This window comes from Trachymyrmex septentrionalis, unplaced genomic scaffold (genome assembly GCF_001594115.1).
Source record: "Trachymyrmex septentrionalis isolate Tsep2-gDNA-1 unplaced genomic scaffold, Tsep1.0 scaffold15, whole genome shotgun sequence".
Lineage (NCBI taxonomy): Eukaryota > Metazoa > Arthropoda > Insecta > Hymenoptera > Formicidae > Trachymyrmex > Trachymyrmex septentrionalis.
In genome coordinates, this window is record NW_017304653.1 from 168,882 (window position 1) to 189,087 (window position 20,206).

Genomic DNA, 20,206 nt, shown 5'->3' on the forward strand with positions numbered 1-20,206 from the left:
CTTCGAGAGATATTATTAGAAAAGTTTGTTTTTTTTATCGCGAGTGGATAGGTATCGTTGACTTGAACTTTGTGTACACAGCACGAGCATTAAGAAGCTTCCCTCACAGAAGGGTGCATCTAATATATGCGCGGAGATTAAGCTAATCGTGCATAAGGTGCGCGCAAAGATCTGCCTTTGAAGAACAAGGATTACAAAACATATATGCGCGAGATAGATATAGGTGCGTGAGAGCGTATGTACAGAGTGTATGTAGAGCGTATAATTAACCTGTATATGTACTTTGACATACGACTTCACTAAGGATGCTGCGAGGATATACGAAGGTTCGTTACGGAGAAGGTCGTTTGGTTTACTTCTCTCGTAAACGCGAGAGATAACGTTCCCCATTTATTATCATCGCGATATCGTATGAAAGAGACCGGCGGAGCTTTCAGCGTGTAAACATATTATATTACGCTTTTGTCGATGGGCTGTTTTGTGCACAAAAATTGCGTAATTAAACCCCCGCTGTTTGTTCTTTCACAGCGTAATTATACGCGTCACTCTCATGGTGTTTAATAATGCGCTTTAACGAAAAACGATACGATACGTTTTCCCGTTGTCTCGTTCTGGTAGCAGGGGGATTACGTTTCATCTTGCCATAATTATGAGGAGAGGAGAAAGGAGTGCGATAGATAAGGATTATTTTTCACGTGAGAGATATACATTGATAATACATACGCTCAGAGAAATACGTTCTTTTCCATCTATCTCGATTTTTCACTTTGTAAGATTAACATTTGGACGTCGGACATGAAGATAATCCTCTCTAGCTCGTTTCTATCCAAATGGCATATCTGAATTATTACTCTTTATCTGAATTATTACTTTTTATCTGAATTATTGCTACTCTGGATTATTACTTCTCGATGCGCCCGACGATTTTTAAATCCCATTTTCGTCACAGTCGACATGCTTCTATTTCGACGAATACGGTGTCACTCGTTTCTGTCGTTGCATTTCACTCGTCCGGCCGACAGAGCAAGAAATAACATACACAGGACGAAACGAAAAAGAAAGAAGATTACGCACACGGAAGCACGGATCCACGACGTAGCTTCCTAGTTTGCTGTTGGAGTCTTTTTGTGCAGCATTCGCATATGGAATTCTCCAGCAAGTTCTTGCTCGAATTTTTTACGCGGGAGCGCGCTACGAAAACTCTATTTCACCATTTTACGTGCAGTAAAATAACTTCGTTTTGATGCAATTTCTGCAAGATTGGGTCGGATTATCCTTCTAACCCCGCTATTTTCTACAGTTTTTCCATCAATGTGTTCTTTGCAAATTGCGTGTATTGCAAGGAACGCATTGTGCAGTTAATTAAATTGATTAATTAACTGCGTTAGCGTAATCATAAATTCTATCGATATGTTTTTATGTCATTTTGCATATTAGTAAATGAAATAAACATTCAAAACATATTGTAAATGTCGGTAGTTTTAATAATTCTTCCGATAGAAGGTACATTATTTCAACTATCAAATAATTTAATATCCTATAAACAACATTAATTGACATCTTTTTAATTGGTAACGAATATAAAATTCATTTAGCAAATAATTTCGGACAAACGATACATGCTGAATGTGAGAAGAAATTAAATTTAACAATGTTTGTTTAATCGGCTAATAAGCTCTCCACTATATCGATATGCATTTTATTGACGGTTTATTTTGGTTAAAAATATTTTTAACCAAATTCTAATTAAAAATAAAAAGTAAAAAAATTTGATTGGAAGCCATTAGTATCACTACAATTTTCTCATCTTTCAATTTTCTTTCGTTTTAGATACATATATTTTAGACATATTTCAGTAATTATAAATATCAAAATAATTTTCTGTTAATGCTTATATTTTTCAATCAAAATAATAAAATTTATACCGTTGAAGTGATTTTCTGTTTAAAATATTTTTGCTATAGTCGCTATAATTCAAGACTGACATCGCCGTATTAAAACAACTGACATATTTTTAATTCCGTAGAAATTTAGAATTCGTTTTTCAGATACCACGTCAAATAATTTCAAGATACTCCCGACGTTATCGTTTAAATATTATTTTCATTATATTAAACATACTTTTGACAACCCGCAAAAACTTTCTGCAGAAACGTTGAAGCGTCCGCTTCGCGTCGCGGCAAGATTCTAATTTAAGAAAAACGCGACGCACGCGGCATACGCATATTTATTTTCGCGAGGGGAGGAGGGAGACGTCTCTCGAGAAGGAAGCGTAACTCGCTCGTCTCCGGATTTTCCGCGAGAGTCGTCCTGGAATATCTAGCGTAAGAATATAAATTTCTTCGAATGCAATCCCGCCACACGCTTTGTGAGTCGTCGGCGGGACTGTTTCTCCGAGACGGCCAAGGCAAGCGTAGCTGCGGGAGCGCGAAGGGAGACCAGCTGGAGATGATAAGAGGTCCGAAAGGAGAAACCACGCCGGAGAAGCTTCGTTGCTGGCCTCACATCCTCGGAATCTTTGCGCGTGCGGTATTCCGTCGCGGAATTCCCGACGGGATTTATCATCGGACGGAAACAAAGCCGTCGTCGCGTTTGATATGGCTGGCCGGGTATCATTCATGACGGTGAGACGACCCCCGACGAAAGGGGCCCGTTCTCGACGCGATCCCGCATGAAATCTGATATTAAACATTCTTTGCACCGGTACGTGGGGTCGTGTGAGTTTGAATTGAAAAAGGGAGGTTGCGCTGCAGTGGTGTCGAGATATCACCGCGCGATCTCGCAAAATTAACCGCGCGTGGTTGCGATATCGGTGATGGCGAAATTTGCGTGTAAAATGTTGACGAATTGTTGGCGGTGAGAGATAAAAATGGTAAGAATAATCACCCCTGCCATTCTCGTATGCACATTTGTGCGAATAAAGCTTATCCGATGAAATTTGACGTATGCTAAAATATTTCCACATGCATGCAGTAATCGAAAAGAGCCTTATAATTAATCATGAATAAAAATATTTTTTAACGCTTATATTTTTGCATTAAAATATCAAAGCAGAAAATAGCGACATTTTTTTACTAGAATAAATTAATAATAAAAATTTGTTAGTAATTAAAAAAGATAATGAGCATTATTATATCTTACAGTAATAATTGAAATTTATAGAATACATATTGTTTTTCATGTCAGATATGATATATTCAATTTTACACACACGTAAACTCTAATAATAAAAATTGAATTCATCTTTGGCTGATTTTTATTATTAGAATTTATATTGTATTTTTTCAATAACAAGCAGAGTCATAATATATTTTGGTATTTAATTTTGTTTACAGTTTTGAAATGTAAAATCAAGATAAATATTTTAAATAATATAATATCGTACTTTGTTATAATATAGTTGTAATCAAGATTAAATCTCTAGACTTTAAAAAATTTTTTCAACGCCTTCAAAAAACTTCTTTTGAAGTCGATTACTAATTTCGTTTTGTTTATAGTGGTAGGATATGAGAAAAAGCATTTAAGATATTTTACATTGACAACAATTTTTTTATCTTAAAGAGAAAAATTGTAAGTATTATATATACTCAATTGTTAGAAAAGAAAAAGAAGTACGCTACACTTTTTTTGCAAGTTTATCTTGACGTGTAGAGAAGATCACTGCGATCAGTTTGTCGTTACATTTGATGGAAATAAAAAAAAAGAAGAAATTTACATCGAATCATTCAGTAAGCGTGCTGTTTTATTCCGAATAAATGTATTTTAAAACACATTGTTTCTGAAGCCCGTACGATACCGAATACCCGTTTAATTATAGCATCACGTCGTGCAGCGATTATTTCGTCATGAAAACAATAGAGAAAGAGAGAGAGAAAGAGAGAGAGGAAGGGGGGGGGAGAAAGATAGATAGAGACAGCTTTATTTAGAGAGAAAGAGAACAAGAGAGAGAACGGCAGATGCATTTTGGTTGCATTTACTCTGCTTGGAAATGGTATCTAGCTAGATTTACGATTGGACAGGATGTTAGCTGATCGCAACCAGGTAGATCGGTAAATTACACAAATCTTTTGCATATAAATCATCGTTAGAGAATACGCAATGAAATTGATTTTCTTTTTTTATGTTTTAACAAGAAAACGAAATAACAACGAGGATAAAAAATTGAAAGGAAGAGAGAGAGGGAGAGAGGGGGGAGAGAGGGGGAGAGAGAGAGAGAGAGAGAGAGAGAGAGAGAGAGAGAGAGAGTGTGTGTGTATGAAACCCTCGACTTTGTCATTGTCGGTATCGCGTGTTCGCGCGTTCTCTTTTGCCTCACAACTTAGTCGAGAAGGATTCGACGACGACAAGATGTGGACGTTGACGTGATGCACGTGCAAATTCGCGTCGCGGATGCAGCTGACGCTTCAACGTCAAATGCAACTAATGCGCGCCTTGATCCCGCGCTTGGGGAACCTCGCTACACCGTGCCATGTCGCCGGCATCGCTCCGCCTTTTTTAACTTCGCTGATTTATCGTTAACCCGAAATGGGAAGTGCAGCCACAAAGCTTGGCTTTACTCGTAACCTCGCTCCCGATCTGGGGACCTTAATCGTGACGGTGATCTCGTCGATGTGGGATAAGCCCGATTGTCCGACGAGATCACCGTCGGTGTTCCGATCACGTCAGACGTCACCGGCAATCGGTGCCGCTTTTCGTTCGCTCTTGCTTGGCTCGCTTTATATTTTTTTTATTCCTCCGGTATTGGATAACCGCAATGGTTAGAGCATTGTTTTTGGGTCACCGCACTGTGGGCGCATATGCGATTTATGCGCTAAATAACGCGCGGAATGATATGCGATTGTTAGTAGGTCAGGTATTTTCGAAACTCACTCGTGCATAAGTTTAATCCTTAAACTCATATTATGCGACATTGTTACAGTGTTCCATGTATTTCCTTCGTACCCAGAGGGTATGAGGGTATCAGTAAAACCGTTAATTGAGAAGTAGTATTTTCACTAGAAAACTAAATAAGCGTTATTAATACATTCAAGAATAATAAAATGAGATAAAAGCAGATCTGGATGAAACTACATAGATATTGCGAGTTAAAGAATTGAAAACAACTGATGTTGTTTTCCGATAAACAGTAGGATCGATAAACCCGATGGTCGTAACGATTCAATGTCTGTTTAAAAATAAGCGCAAGCACAGTTGGCTCGGGCTAGTCGTTATCGGTTGCCACGATACTTTGGTCTACAAAGCCGCACAAGAACACCGAATAATTACGCGGTAATAATCCCCTCCGTCCGATAAGGATAAATTAACTTCGCCAGAAGCGCTGCGGCCCTTTACGCAGAGCGAAGTAGTAGTCTATAAGGATAATATTAACGAGCCAAGTTTAAGTACATTTTTTTTTTGCGTCGGTCCTGCCTTTGTCAATTAATAATCGACTACCTGGAAAAGAGCGCTTTAAGTTAGCTAGATGAGGGAGTTCCTCCGATAACGCTCGAACCAATGAATCCGGGATGTAAGAACTCTTGATATATCGAGATAAAGGGAGGGATATGATATTTAGAATATTTAAGGAACCGCCGGTATGTGAGCGATCGTTGGCAGTGAATCATTTTTCACTAAATTATTGGGAAGCGGAAAAACGAATGTATGGGAGAAAGAGAGAAAGAAAGAGAAAAAGAGAGGGTGACTTTAGCTCCAGGAGGAAATCCATGGCCGGTCTCCTCGTATTTCTTTGTCCAATTATGTCTGTCGACATTGGAGAGAAAGAGGAGAGGCGGGTGATGGGGTTGGAAATCCTTGCAGGACCTATGCGAAGAGGAAGAGGCCGCGAGAGGTGCATCCATTATCTTCTCTTTTCCAACTGCATCCGGAGATGCATCCATTATCTATCTTTCTCAGAGCGGAATCGGACGATATATATATCACTCGCCGCCGGTAAATTGCGAGAAAATATACGAATGATGGTCGATAAACTTTTAACGAGTTCCTTTTGTGTCGGGTGCGACAGCCGCGCGAATATCTATAAGTCTCGAGGATCGCGGATCCGATTTGAAAGTCCTCGTTGATTCTTACATAAAGAGGGTCACTCGTCAAATGTGCGAGGCATAAAATATTTATAAGTTGAAACGAATGTTTTTTTTCTTATGAATTATAATTGCAGGGAAGGAGAATCGCAGTCTAACAATTTAGCAATATAATTCCCTTGATAATTGTAACGTAACTTGTTCCGTATCGTTTTGTATTTTTTGAAAATGTTATAAAAAGAATCGGCTTTAATTAAATGAGCGTAATAAATATTAATGGCTTCTTCACGTTTACTGCTATTACTTACATAAAAGTCATAATACAACTATGATATTACAATATATATATTTCAACGCGGAAGAAATGGCAATACTAGGATAATTATAAAAAAGTCTCTCGTCATACTCGTACGAGAAACAGATATAGCACTACGGTATTGTACCTACATCTTGGTAATGTCGTTTCTCACAGTTGTGCTGCAGGCATTCGTTTGAAATATCATAATGACATGCTACCGGAACCCTTCTCTTCCGACCCACGACCTTGTGAAAATCTCCACAAGGGAATTCGAAATCCCACCCAGGAATATTTCCTCCCTCGCGGACATGAGTCGTAATTTACAAACATCCGTCACGGGGCGGTCATACTCGTGGGATGTGTCGTTAGCCTGTATCATTTTTCTTCGTCTTCTGCTGGCTCCCGCCGGTCCTGTCTATCCCGCAGTCAGCCCTTTTCGAGCTATGTCCTTTTCATAAATGAACGGGGCGATTCGACGCACATGCGACTTCACGCTGCGTACACAAGAGAGATTCGCATGAAATTATCCATCGAACAGGGCTGGCTCCGAGGGTGGTCCTCGGTTGTCGTTCAACTAAAGATACGCCGCAACCAAACTGTTGAAACGAAGATTGAACGAGGCGCGATTACGATGGATCGCCGCCCCGTCGAACGTGCAGGATTCGCGATTCGCCGTACTTTACCGAACTTGTAAGATGCATCGATTCAACAAACTTGAAAGTTTAGTTTTGAAAAAGACAGAGATTACGTCCAAATATTGAACTTTTCAAAAAAGAAATAATTTATATATTTTATAGCTTTCAAAAAGTACTAAAAGTTAATTTTTAACTACAATAGTGTCGAAATATTTCATATAAAAATGCTTAGAAAATCATTTCTCAATGATCGTAAACACGTTGTTAACTTTTTCAAGATGGATGCTTTCTAACATAAAAACTTAAAAGTTTTGTCTTATTTCTAAGTATCACTGAATTTTATTCTGACTTCAAAATTTTAAAATTACAGTTTCAAAAAATAATCTCATTATCATGGGACTTGGTTTTAAAAGGTTATTAATATCGTACGAATTGTAGGTTGAAAATTTTAAAAGAGTTAACTTCTAATAAAGAAAAATCTAGTATCTTATAATTTGAGTTTAGAAATCAGTACTAACTTTTGCATAACGTTGATGAGCTCCAAATAAAAATGATCCAAATGAAAATTATCCAAGAAAACCGAGTTCCATGTGTGTGATGATCAGATTATTTTTTAAAATTTCTATCCGTTGTATCGAAGTCATCATTAAAAATTTTTTATTTTTGGTCTGAGATTTAAATAAAGCATTATCAAATTACTCCATAGATCAAGTTTCATAAAAATCGTACGAGTAGTTTACAAAATGAAAAGGGGTGACTTCAAATAAGGTCATCCATCCATAAAGAGTTAATGTACATATAATTTAATAATATATGAGTTCTCTTTTCTCGATAAAGAGTTTTCTCGATTTTTACATCAATTAACGAATTTTATTCAATATTCTTTTCTTGACAGTAATGTCGCTCGTCTATACATCAACCGCTTTGAAAGACGGCATATTTCGATGGCATATTGTGACGCACAAGGCGGGCGAACGAGTATTATAAATGTAATAGAGGCGAAGAGTTTCAGATTCCCTCGCTCGGTTTATATGATCTCGTCAGTAAATCCGCTTGACAAACAACCCTCTATACGCGAATATCTTGAACGAGAGCTAGATGCTCTCTTATAAAAGTTGCCTACTTATATCATTATCTACAAGTAATAGCTCATAGTTATCTACGAATACATCCTCCGCCGGAAGCATACGAGTTTCTTCCGTGAAACGCTTTTCTTGAAGTTGTTATCGACGGATACTTTGAACAATGCCGGATGTTTCCGCGATGACGATTATTATCGGTAATTCGACTTTCAATTATAATCGTAATTTGAGAATATTTAACGGATCCATCCATTAAACGTCGCGAAAGAGATGAGAATAGTAATATTAAATTTCTTTTATGTCTATAGATACACGAGATTCATCGCCATCAATCGCTGTCGATGACAATTCGCGATTGCGAAGTATAACTAAATTAATATTGATTGTCTGTCTGTTCGTTACTGCGAGCTTCTGCTATTTATTTATTCCCTACATGTGCGGCAGTCTCGAAAAGTTTCTTCTTAATTATAAAGCGATTTATGTTGTAGGCAAACAACCACGATATACAGTAGTCTAACACGCACGTCTCTAGAATTGATCGATAATTAAATTACCGTAATGACCGCGTTGGGAATTGTTGAAAGGTATTTTGCATGTTAACTTCATTGTTTTTATTGCGATTTACTATGCATTTTATGCGCCTGCGAAAGCGCCGTCTGGCATGCATTTTTGCATATATCCTTTGACGTGGAAAAAGGGTGCGGAGCAGAAGGAAGCGGGCAAAGAGTTTCGTGCATGCTTTATGATCTCGTCGCTACGTCGCTAAGTCCTCTCGACAAACGACCCTTTGTACGTAAATACCTTGAATAAGAGCGGGGATGTTCTTATCTCCCATTAGTTCGTCGCGTAATTTCTCATTACAATGCGAAGATTACGGTTTCCTCAGAATTTCTCAATTTTACTCACCTCTCTTCCCTTAGTTAATTTTATTTCCGCTCGAAAAATATCATTAGTACGTGATCTCTTTAGATCTTACTATTTATACGTATAAATATGGTTGATGCAAGTATTATTCTCCCGATTAACAAATGCTTTTATATAAAGAAGATTCCAGACAAGTAAAAAAATCATCTTCTTTCAATATTTATATTCAATATTTATAACTTATTTTCTCGAAAAATATAGCGGAGATTGGTATAAGATGTAAAACGATTTAGATAAAAAATCGCATGTTGTTCGTCTATATAGTTACGCGGTATAATTGACAAAGAACTCTCACGTGAATAAAACGGAAAAAGCGAACCCGTGTCATTAGCGGTCTGCCCTCAATAGAAGTTTTTCGGCGATATAAAAGCTGTTAAAGTTACTCTTGTCACGAACGGTGTATCGGATTTGTCGAAAATTTCGTATCGTCATTGCCGTTCGATGACTTGCTCACTCGCGCAAAAGCTTTCCGTGCGTTTCCGTGCAAAAGCCCTTCTTTTGTCAAGAAAAATTGAAGGGTGACTTTAAAGGATGAGGGATGATCGCGATCTCTCAGCTTTATGTCGCGTTTCCGTTGCAGATTTGTTATGTATCATAATATGTGACGTTGCTCGTAGAATTACCATACACTTTTTTAGAAATCAGATTCAGCGAGCAGTGCTTTGACAATTTTTCTATCATAAATTTATTATATTTATATCGTTTTAGAAAAATGTAATTTATGCTTTTATACCGTTTCTTTGGCGTTTCTTTGCGTTGATAATATATTAATCATCGAATCAATTTATTCGTGTAATGAGAAACCGTATTATATATTGAATATGGGTTCATAATAAATTCACAAAACTATTTATATGTACATATATTTACGTACATTTCTCTTAAGAATTGAATACTGAATTGCGAGAAATAAAATTCACGCTATGTCTTAAGACAAATTTCATCTACAATATTGAACAAAGTCTTTAAGACCGTAATATGAATACACTGACAAATGAAAGTTTTATACAGTCTGAGCTAGATCTTATACTTATAATTCGGTGTTGAATTTTATATTCAATCCTGCAAACTGTGCATCGGAATAAATTTTCAGTCTTGAAATGCAATTATAAACGGAACTAAAGTAATAATAAATTGACAAGCAATTTAATAATATTATTGATGCCAATAGGCATCTTGAAAGGCATCTATTAATAATTCGATGCTAATAACCATTTAAAAAATTCTACAAATTTCATCTGACTTCTTAAATTAAATCGCGATTGCAAATATTGAATATCAAATTGATTCTTAAGTTTTTTTATTGAACTGTCTCAAGATTGGTTTTAGCTGAGTTGTTCAGTAGATTATAAATATTATACGGGCTTTAGTTATGATCGTTTGTCTCTTTATTGAGAAATTTTCTTGTTTTTATATTTTATGAAAAATGGCTTATGATAGGACAGAGAGACTTGAAAGAGTGAGGGATGATTTTATAATAGATTTTTTGTAACATAATTGTTCGATGAGTTGTAAGTATTATATATTTTCTACATTGTAACTTCTCAATTGACAAACGTAAGTGATACGTACATTGATTGATTGAATGTGTAACAGTTAGCATATATTCAGATATTAAAGATAGAAATATCCTGACCTGATTCCTTGTTTTAACATTCTCATAATATCGCTCTCGTGATTCTATTAAGCTGTCCTAGAATTGTCGATCTTAATTTCAACTTGACATCCACAATGTGCGACATGTTGTATATCCATTGTTATACATTGTTATACGCATATATAATATAATACGCATGTACTGTTGTACGTATACATAATGATTTTATGATGCTATACTAGAATACTGAATAATGCTAAACGTCAAGTAGACAACTGTCGGAATATAATCTCTACATGACTGCAATTTACGATTGTATCTCACTGATGTATTTCTCGCATCCCTTCCTCTCTGTCTTCATCTTGATTATAAATCCTTTTTATTCGGCAGTTGCATCGTACTGTAAATGCGGATGAACTCCGTAAGATGCGATTTCTATCGAATCCGTGTTAAATCAGACGGAATGTGAGAACGATGGGATGAGGCGAAAGTCGCTCTCAAAATCGTGCACACTCAAGATATGGAGACATATCTCGCGATTTATATCTCCGTTGATAAAACGCCATTTCTCTGTCTTCTAACGTTCTCGCCGCGCAGCGCTTCTTTCTCAGGAAGCCGAGCGCGAAGAGGAGGGAAGTCGATTTTTCTATCAAGTGAACAGTAAATCGAATTACAGTCGATTTTTCTGTACGCGTGATGTCAAAACCGTAGAGATGCCGCGTAAGGAGACACGATATAGATTATTTGCATACACCTACTTCCCTCTTCCGTTCGCGTGCTCTCCATTCCCGAGCACCGTCCGTTTTGAAATCGCTGTCTGGCAGATATACGATAAGCCATTGTCAATTACCGCACGTATCGGTTTAAATCAACTTCGAGATTTATTTTTTCGATGATTGACAGGCGGCAATCGGTAGTCGAGGGAGTAAAGACGGAGAGAGGGCGAGAGAGAGAGAGAGGAAAGTGGAACGGTGCGGAAGGATGGTTACCGTGGTTGTGCCAAATTGAAATGAAATGGCAGAATCGCAAAAAGAAATACATTCTCCATCGGCCATCTCTTCCCCGCGACCTCTTCAACTACGATGAAGGCTTGTATCACGAAACGATTTCGCGTCACGAGCAGAAATTTTCGTCCCTAGTTCCGTCCGCGATGCGATGTCCCATGGCCCTTTTTTTTTCCTCCCGGCCATTGTTTTTGTCCGTTATGGCGCGCGGATCGGTGTGGAAATATATCCTCGTTCGAGGGTTTTAATGTATTCCGGAATTTCGACCGGCACGTACTGCTGGGAGCTGTCACGGGAGGGATGGACGAGAGATGATGGATTCAGTGAAATTAAATGACGGATCGCGGTATCTCTTTTTAACTTCGTCATTCTTCCTACCACCCTCATGAAACGAATAAATTTCTATTGCCCTAGTTGCCTCGATCACGATTATGGAGATTTGGAAACATTGAATTTAAACTGTACGTTTGTATCAAACATGCGCGCGCGCGCGTGAGTAAACTGTAGAATAAAGTTTCATAAATTTCTCAAGAGAGAGAAAACGCTGACGTGTTTTCGCTGACTTTGCGTTCAAAGATAATGTACAATTTTCTAAATTGGTACGCGCTCCTTACGTTTCGACGATTTCATTAGACGTTATTATTTCTTCCTTAACACTGGGAAGAAGAAAAATTATTGCTTATTTAGAAAGGTTTTCCGTCTTACATTCGAAAGGAGAAAGAATTGTTTTTTTAATGAAAGGAAAAGATTTTAGTTTTTCTCTCTGTCTGATATTAGTTAAATGTTTATAAAAGCGTGAATTCCATAATAAAAATTATTTAATAATTATGATATGACTATTTCAAATATATTTACTGATGAAAGGTTTGAAAAGGCGGAAGAAGTAACATATACGAGCTCATATTTTTACAAAATATAAAAGAGTATCTCTAAAATATCTTGAGATACAAATATTTGTCTCACCAGAATCGAAGGTGACTTCGCTGACCATGATCCATCGATCCGAGAAATGGAGTCTCAGCTTAACGAATTTTCCAACTCGATGATGAAGCTTGATTGTGACGTTCCGAGAAGTCTCGAAGATCTTGTCCTCCATGTACGTGTAGGTAATGGGTTCCCCCGTGTAGTATTTCCCGCCAATACTGAAGAGTATGTCAATTTGCGAAAACACCTGTAGTCCGAAAACACATTAAAATATACGGAGTGTTCTGAGTGAGTGAATTAGTCGGTTATACGAATAACTGCGTAAAAGTAATGTGTTTATTGTAATTAATATCGAAGGTTTTTTATTAATTATTTATTAATAAATGACTCTAAGCCGAGAATGATAACATAGGTACGGATTGCAAAGTGAATAAGCACTTCAAGTAAAATTTATTGTACGTATTACGCGCATGAGTGTCTCGTCGGCATGAAAGAGGAAACACAGTACATATTTCGCAACGGCAAAATTCCTATTCCGCCTTCCGAGCTACTTTTTCACCTTCTGAACAACCGCATCGCATGCCCGTAAATTTTTGACCGCGGATAGCATTTTTCAGGGCTGACTACTTTCGTGGTCGTAAATTCACGGACGACGACCTGACAGGAAAGGAATTTCGTCGTCACGGAATGCCAGGCCCTTACTTGCTGCTTCCTGGCGAAATTGGAGTCGATGGAGATCGCGCTGCAAAATCGCGCTACCGAAATCGATTCCAATATTGATCGTCGAATTTGTGTGATTAACTGCGGCTGGTCCCGTCGCAGCGAGGAAAAAATGATTTCTGCTACGGTTAAGCGGGTAGCCCAGGCTGATATGAAATAAAACGGATTACGCTAGTGGATATTAGGTAAAATGGATGCCGTGTGCACCGCGCGACGTTGATGGATAGAGTCGACTCGAAAACCTCACCGTTCGAAGAAGATTTACCGACAAAGTAGAGTGCGGATCGTTCTCGTGTGGTCGGAAGTATCACGAAAAGCCGTTATACTTTTGAGAACGTTATAAAAGTTTAATGTGTCCCTAAAGTTCGATGGAGTATATGATCTGATCATAAATCAACTATTATCCGAGGTATTATCCGTGCAGGTCGCGCTAGCTTTTTTTGTTAGTGGAAGTGTATCGAGATTGCATCCATACAATATACTTTTATTCGTTCGCCAGGCTTGGCTTTACAATCCGTCCTTTCTTCTGTTCGTGCGATTTTTTTTTTCTTTAATTTTTTTTTTTATTACAAAAGTCCACGTAAAAAATATCATTTTTCGCGTCAACGCGCCAGTCGCGATCCGTTAGTGGTAGATGGAGAAAGATGAAATGAAGTCGCGCGCCGATTCGTCTTTCTCTTTGCGAAGAATGGCGATTCGTGAAGTTATCCAACACGTACGAAATCGGATTCCGTAAATGCCGGTGTCGGGAAAGCGCAGTGCGATTGTCTAAACGGTATCGTGTGCGAAGTGTGCTTCGTGTCGAGTGTGCGAAGTGCCTGTTGAATATTCGTAAGTCACGGTCCATTTGAAATTCCGAATATCCGGCAACGACGACGACGACGACGGGCACGACGGCGATGACGCGATGGATAATCTAGAATTCCGTAAGTTTCGATTAACGTTGAATAATTCCCGAGGGAGGTTCTTAAGTGGACGATAGACTCCGTTACTGCTCACGGATGCCTTTCCTCCCCATCTCGACTTATGCAGTCCACTACAGATTTACCGAATCCGGAGTAATTTGTCGAGGAATTCTGTATACGCCGTATTCCGCTGGAATTGGAACGGGGGATGTATCATATCGTAAAGTCATAGCGTAAAGTTGATTGTCAAGGAATACAGCGGCGGAGCCACATGTAACAGTTTGTAAGTGTCGGTTCTATAAAAGTTACCGAGTTACCGAGTTGCGCGAGAAAACAAGTTTCCTCTGCACAATGATTTAGGTGAATGTATGTAATAATAAAGTATAGTTTCTCCTGTAAAAAAAATCTTTATTTCAAAACATTTAATTATTTAATACTTTTAAAGAGAATTTACGTCTATTACTTGATTATAATGCGTAATGCATTTTTGTGTCGCGCAATGTAAAATTAGAAGAAGAAGAAGAAAAAAATTTTCAAAAATTAAGGCAATCTTATCAATTTGTAATCCTCTTAAAGACCTCAGCGATTGTTACAATCGTTCGATATTGTTACAGAATAATTATTAATTGGAAAGCAGAGAGATGCGATTTTTGATTCGTCACACACCTGAAGCTGCTAAGCTCGACAATGCTTTTAGCCTCGTGCAAACACGTGAGATAATAACGCGTCGTCAAATTCCTCCGCGATGTCTATATCTTCCCGTCTCGCATTTTACACGTTCGATAGTTACTAGCCGTACTATAGAGAACCCGGAATACATTTCCAATGATGCGGCAGACAGGGGGAGTCGGCCTATCAGATTCGGTTATCCTAATCCGCGTCATGTAAATCCAATTTCCAGAGGTTTATCTCGCGGCAATGGCAGCCGGGAGCGATATACCATGCGGCGGGAAGACGCGGGATTCGATGGTAACAGCAGGTAGTATCGACATGTCGATACACCTTGCGCGAGGTGGGCGCGAGGTGGGCGCGTAGGTGATGCATGAAGATAGGTCTCTATAAAACTCGTTTGAGCTTTCCATGCTACGTTACCGTCGAAAGTCTCTTGAAAGGTGAAGAGATATGTATTTTTGGCACACGCATGCATACGTAAACGTGTGTGTGGATGCGCACGTGGATTGTCATAATATGACATACGTATACTACACTGAAAGGAAAGATTAGCTGAATATGGCATAGCATTTTTAATTGGTTGCAGCAATCAATTTTTCATTGTGTCAGCCTATTAAAATCTTATATTAACATTGTAGATAGGCTACCAACAATTGGTTGCTGCAACTAAGAATAAGCTGCTGCAGCCAATTAAAAATGCTATGCCATATTTTATCATCTATAATTTGCTGTAGCAGTCAATCTTTTCTTTCAGTGTACTTATGTATAATACTCTAAATTTCTTGGAATGACAAAATTGAAAATCAGACACACACAAAAAAATGAATTCTTAAAAAAATGCATAATCCAAGAATGCTTTAATCCAAGAATATTGTATGCTTAGAATAGTGCCAAGAATAAACAATTTCCGATTAACAATAAATTATTATAGTAAAATAAAATAAATTTTATTCTTAATAGTAAACGGTCAAAACAAATTTTATTTCGATAAAAGAATAAAGTTACACTCGTTACAACACTAAATATGGTTATATTAGCATTATTTTTTAATTAGGATAATTAGAAAGCATAAATTTATTGGCATCAATAATATGTAAATAGATTTATGCAAAATATATTTTATTCTTAAAATTGTATTCTTGTTTCTAAAATCATTATATGATTCTAATAAATTTAATCGCATTATTTACAAACTATTTGTTCTTGGATTAAAAATTACAAATTTAAAAATTCGCCAGCAGGCGGCAACAGTGTGTATAAGGGCTCCTCAGTAATATCAAGATGTCGGAAGTGCATGGATGTAATGAATGATGATTGACGGTTTTGTGAATGAACTGTTGCATTCGTGGAAAATACCTCTAAATGTAGTTGAAAGGTAGATGAAATATTCAGCTCGTCCTAATGTTTTTCTTCAGTTATATTGCAAAGGGGGATGCCTGAACAGCCGGCCGATTTTGTCACTGCGACGAAGAGACGCCTATACACGCGGGCGAATTTTTCGCGGCGGATTCGCGGATCTGCTATCCGCAGTTAAATGGGTGAAATGAGCAATGAATCCGTTGCGGCAGATCCGCCTGTATATGCAGTCAGCGTTCCCTATCATTGTGACAAAGTTGACCGTCTATTTGCATCCTTATTTGCAATGACTAACGGAGGCAGTTAGTAGAACGGTCTCCGCATTGCACTTGCCTTTGAGCTACATTAGTAGCTCTATAAATGCTCTATAAATATGGCACTTCATTTACAAAGCTATCGTCACTTACTGCAGCATTGATTTCTGTCATCTTGATGTTATTGGAAAGCATACTGGGGGTTTGAAATAAATTGACAAAAGATTTCATTGCAGAAAAAAATAATGCTAATATAACCATATTTAGTGTTGAACGAGTGTAACTTTATTCTTTTATCGAAATAAAATTTGTTTTGGACTTTTATTTATTTTATTTTACTTAAATGAAAGTAAATAGCATGCAAGTATAAAAGTATACAGGAATTCATTTTCTTCTGTGGAGAAATCAAGGAAATGTCAAGGAAATTGAAAATATTCAGGGAAATCAGGGAAAAATTAGGGAATTTTTAAAATGTTTTAGAAAATTAAAATTCTTGCTTTAAAGAAGTTTAATATCACACATCACATCTACGAAGTTTTGGAATACTATCAACGTAACAATTAAACGCAAGCAGTGTCAGCACTTAGCAATATTAATAGTAATTTACATTGCTCTGTTAATTAAATTGCTCTTTCAACAAAATATTTCAGTTTCTAAATCAAGGCGAAAATATAAAAAAAATTGTAAAATATTATTAAGAGTTTTAGAAAAAGTCATGAAATTTTGTATGTAAATCAGGAAAAAATTATGGAATTTTAGAATGAGGAATTTGTGATAATTTTGTGATACTTCGTATGTATAATTAAAGTAAGAACTTAAAGCGCTTACACACACACACACACACACACACACACACACACACACACACACATCGATATTATGGTCAGGAAGCGAATAAATATAATTTATCGTAGAGCGTTATATATCGGATTATAGATGCATCGCAAAACGTGGTGTAGCGAACTATATTAAAAAGATTCCTAGAATAATTATGACAGCGCGTATTCCATTTCGTTCCATTAGCCGACCATGGAGTTTTATGCATTACGTTGAATAGATAACGCGCTTTCGTTCGACCAAATACGTACCGGAGGAAACGTCCGTCAGCAAAATTGAAACGGATTCGAAAGAGGAAAGAGCATTCCTAAATAAAATCGGCACGCCGAACGCGCAGAAGACCGTTACATCGACCTGCACGCGCAATCACGCGAATTTATGCACTTTGACGAGGCGGCACTCTCTCACGCAAATGAATGAATGAGAGAGAGAGAGAGAGAGAGAGAGAGAGAGGAGGGGGGGGGGAGATATTTCCCTACTGCGAGTCGGATTATCAGACAACGAGAGAATCTCTGTGATGAGCGTTTCTCTTATTCTCTCTGACGGAACGAGTAACGCGGGTAAATTCATTTTTCGCAAATAAGCAGATTCGTCTCCCCTTTACGCTTATTGCATTACGACGCGAGGGGCGCACTCCAGAAAATTACCTGACGTACTCCAGGATGATCCGCGCGTGCTATTTCCAGCAGATTTCCAGTCCCAGCGGCGAAGCCTGTTTTGAAGGCTAACCTGTATCGCGGTTCATTATCGCTCCTGGCGAACATGTTTCATCGGATTGCTGCGCCGAAGGGGAAAACGTTATTTAGGTGTCAAAGATGCGCCAGTAGAGAGATGGTAAGCGAGAGTAGAGAACACGAGAATGACCTGCATTGTGAAGCGCTGCTCAGGTTTATAAGCGTAGCGCGACGTCGTCGCCGGCCAACATAAAACCAGCCAACGTGCAAGGGAATTCCGAGAACGATGATCGGGTGTTAGGTGCCGCTACGTCGAGACCCCGACCACGAAGGGGTTGCAACGTGGCCGTTTTGGAGGACCGCTGACCGCTGCATCAAAGACCGGGCGCATTTATGGCGCGCCGCTACCAGTGTGGTAGCCGCCACATCGTAGTTTGCGTGTCCGCGCGATGGTGAGCGTATAATGTGTGTATAAGGGACTTAGTAATTATTGGGTTTAATCGAAGGTTCCGTCGATTTTTCAGCGCGCCCCGATTATCCGAATTGGTTATCGAAAACCCATTAGTACGCTCGCGATGAGGCGGCCGTTTTTATCACTCCTTCTTTTTTTCCCTACCAAGAGGATCCGAATGCACCGCTCATAAATTCAGTAATAATTCTTCGATGTATCAATGCGCGAGCTTTTAGTATTCTCGCAAACGAGCTCGAGCTCCGCTGAATAAAATACCGATTCGCGAACGCGTATCATCTTATTCCTTGCATCTCTCCATACACGCAAGAAATCTGTTGGTATTTCCACCCTTTTAATATTCCAGTGTAACGTATATATTTTTATATTCTTCTGCTTTTATTTATATCACTACACATCACGCGAATACTCATTGAGCTTTACACGTACGCCACGTGAATTTATATGATTTTTCGCGGTACGTAAACGCGCTGATTCCGGTTCGCCGTTATAATATTATATATAGTTTGCCACGTAGTTCGGATTATAAAGTATGTAATCCATTTATGGTCCATCTCGCGTATGCACACATTTTTATATGTTATCCACCGTGCGCGCCGCGCGTAAGGAATACCGCTCGCGGTATTCGCAGCGAATTTCAACGCGCGGCTACATTCTAATTTACGTTTAACAGGCTATTAAAGTTTATATACATTCGGCAGGAATCTGGGATGAAGTTGAATCGTAATACGAATGCTACGGGGGCGTATTTCGAAGGGTGATCATCACTGAACCCAGCATCAAAGAGCTATACCAGGGCGTTTATACCGGACTGCTCGCCGCGCGGCTGTATTTGCGCTTTGTGCAAGATATTCATCGTTTGCGAATGCGTGCGCACGCATGGCTACGCATCCCCACAGATTTTTGACAGGCGGCAAAAATTTTTTTTCACTTTTTCGCGGCAATTGTTTCGTCAACATTGCCGTTACAGCCGGATGTATACGACCCTTCTGGAAAAAAAAAAAAAAAAAAAAAAAAAAAATACCGAGCGGTGTCAGTAGCGCAAAACTAACGTGAGCATGTCCCTATTTGAAGGACCTGCGCTTAACGACGTACTCGAAATACTGCAGATCGAAGTTCGTTATCGTTTAGATTGCTGTGGATCAAAGAGCTTTTATTTATAATTTTCCATACATAGAAGCGATATATAGTTACATTCTCTGTACGTAATGTTCACTTGTGTTCGCGGTTTTATCCGCTATGTAATATTCTGTCTGTCTTATTTTTGCGTCCAATTTTTAATGTAGCTTTTGGAAAATTATGTTTGTCCACAGAAGTGATATAGTGATATTCTCACATTTATCTGATTAATCGATCCAAAAGAAATTCTGTCAAAGTGCACTGAGAGAAAGGATTTTGTTAACTTAACAAGCCATCGGTAACTTTAACAAGTAAATATGTGACAACAAAATTTGTTTATTGTGACTGCTGCTATACCAACCAATTATTAGTAATAGAAACAAGCTATTTAAAATCTAATCTATCTTTTACTTTAGGCTCGTTTACATAGAAATCGTAGATGATCGTGGAATCTTAAGTCGTAGGAAACTGACCAAGCACAGTCAAATATAGCGGGAATACTTGACTATAGTCTTCTATAGAATTGATCAATTTCTTACGATTTGAGACTCTGCAACCGTTTACTACTTTTATATATACATATATATATGAGCCTCTTCTTATTTTTAGGGATACCATTGATTATTTGTTACATTGACGAATTAATTTGCAATCATTACAAATCGATCGTTTTTTTTTAAACAAATATCACATTTGTTTTCCCTTGATTTGTTCCTATA

General features: G+C 38.1%; 1 protein-coding gene across 2 annotated transcripts in view; it reads right to left on the minus strand.

The window, feature by feature from the left end:
• LOC108745834 (epithelial discoidin domain-containing receptor 1-like) overlaps positions 1-20,206 on the minus strand; it is a 158,999-nt gene that overhangs the window by 28,885 nt on the left and 109,908 nt on the right. For both annotated transcript variants that reach the window (XM_018482224.1, XM_018482223.1), the window contains exon 7: positions 12,521-12,728. In XM_018482224.1, the coding sequence (XP_018337726.1) occupies positions 12,521-12,728 (208 nt within the window). The remainder of the gene's footprint in view (positions 1-12,520; positions 12,729-20,206) is intronic.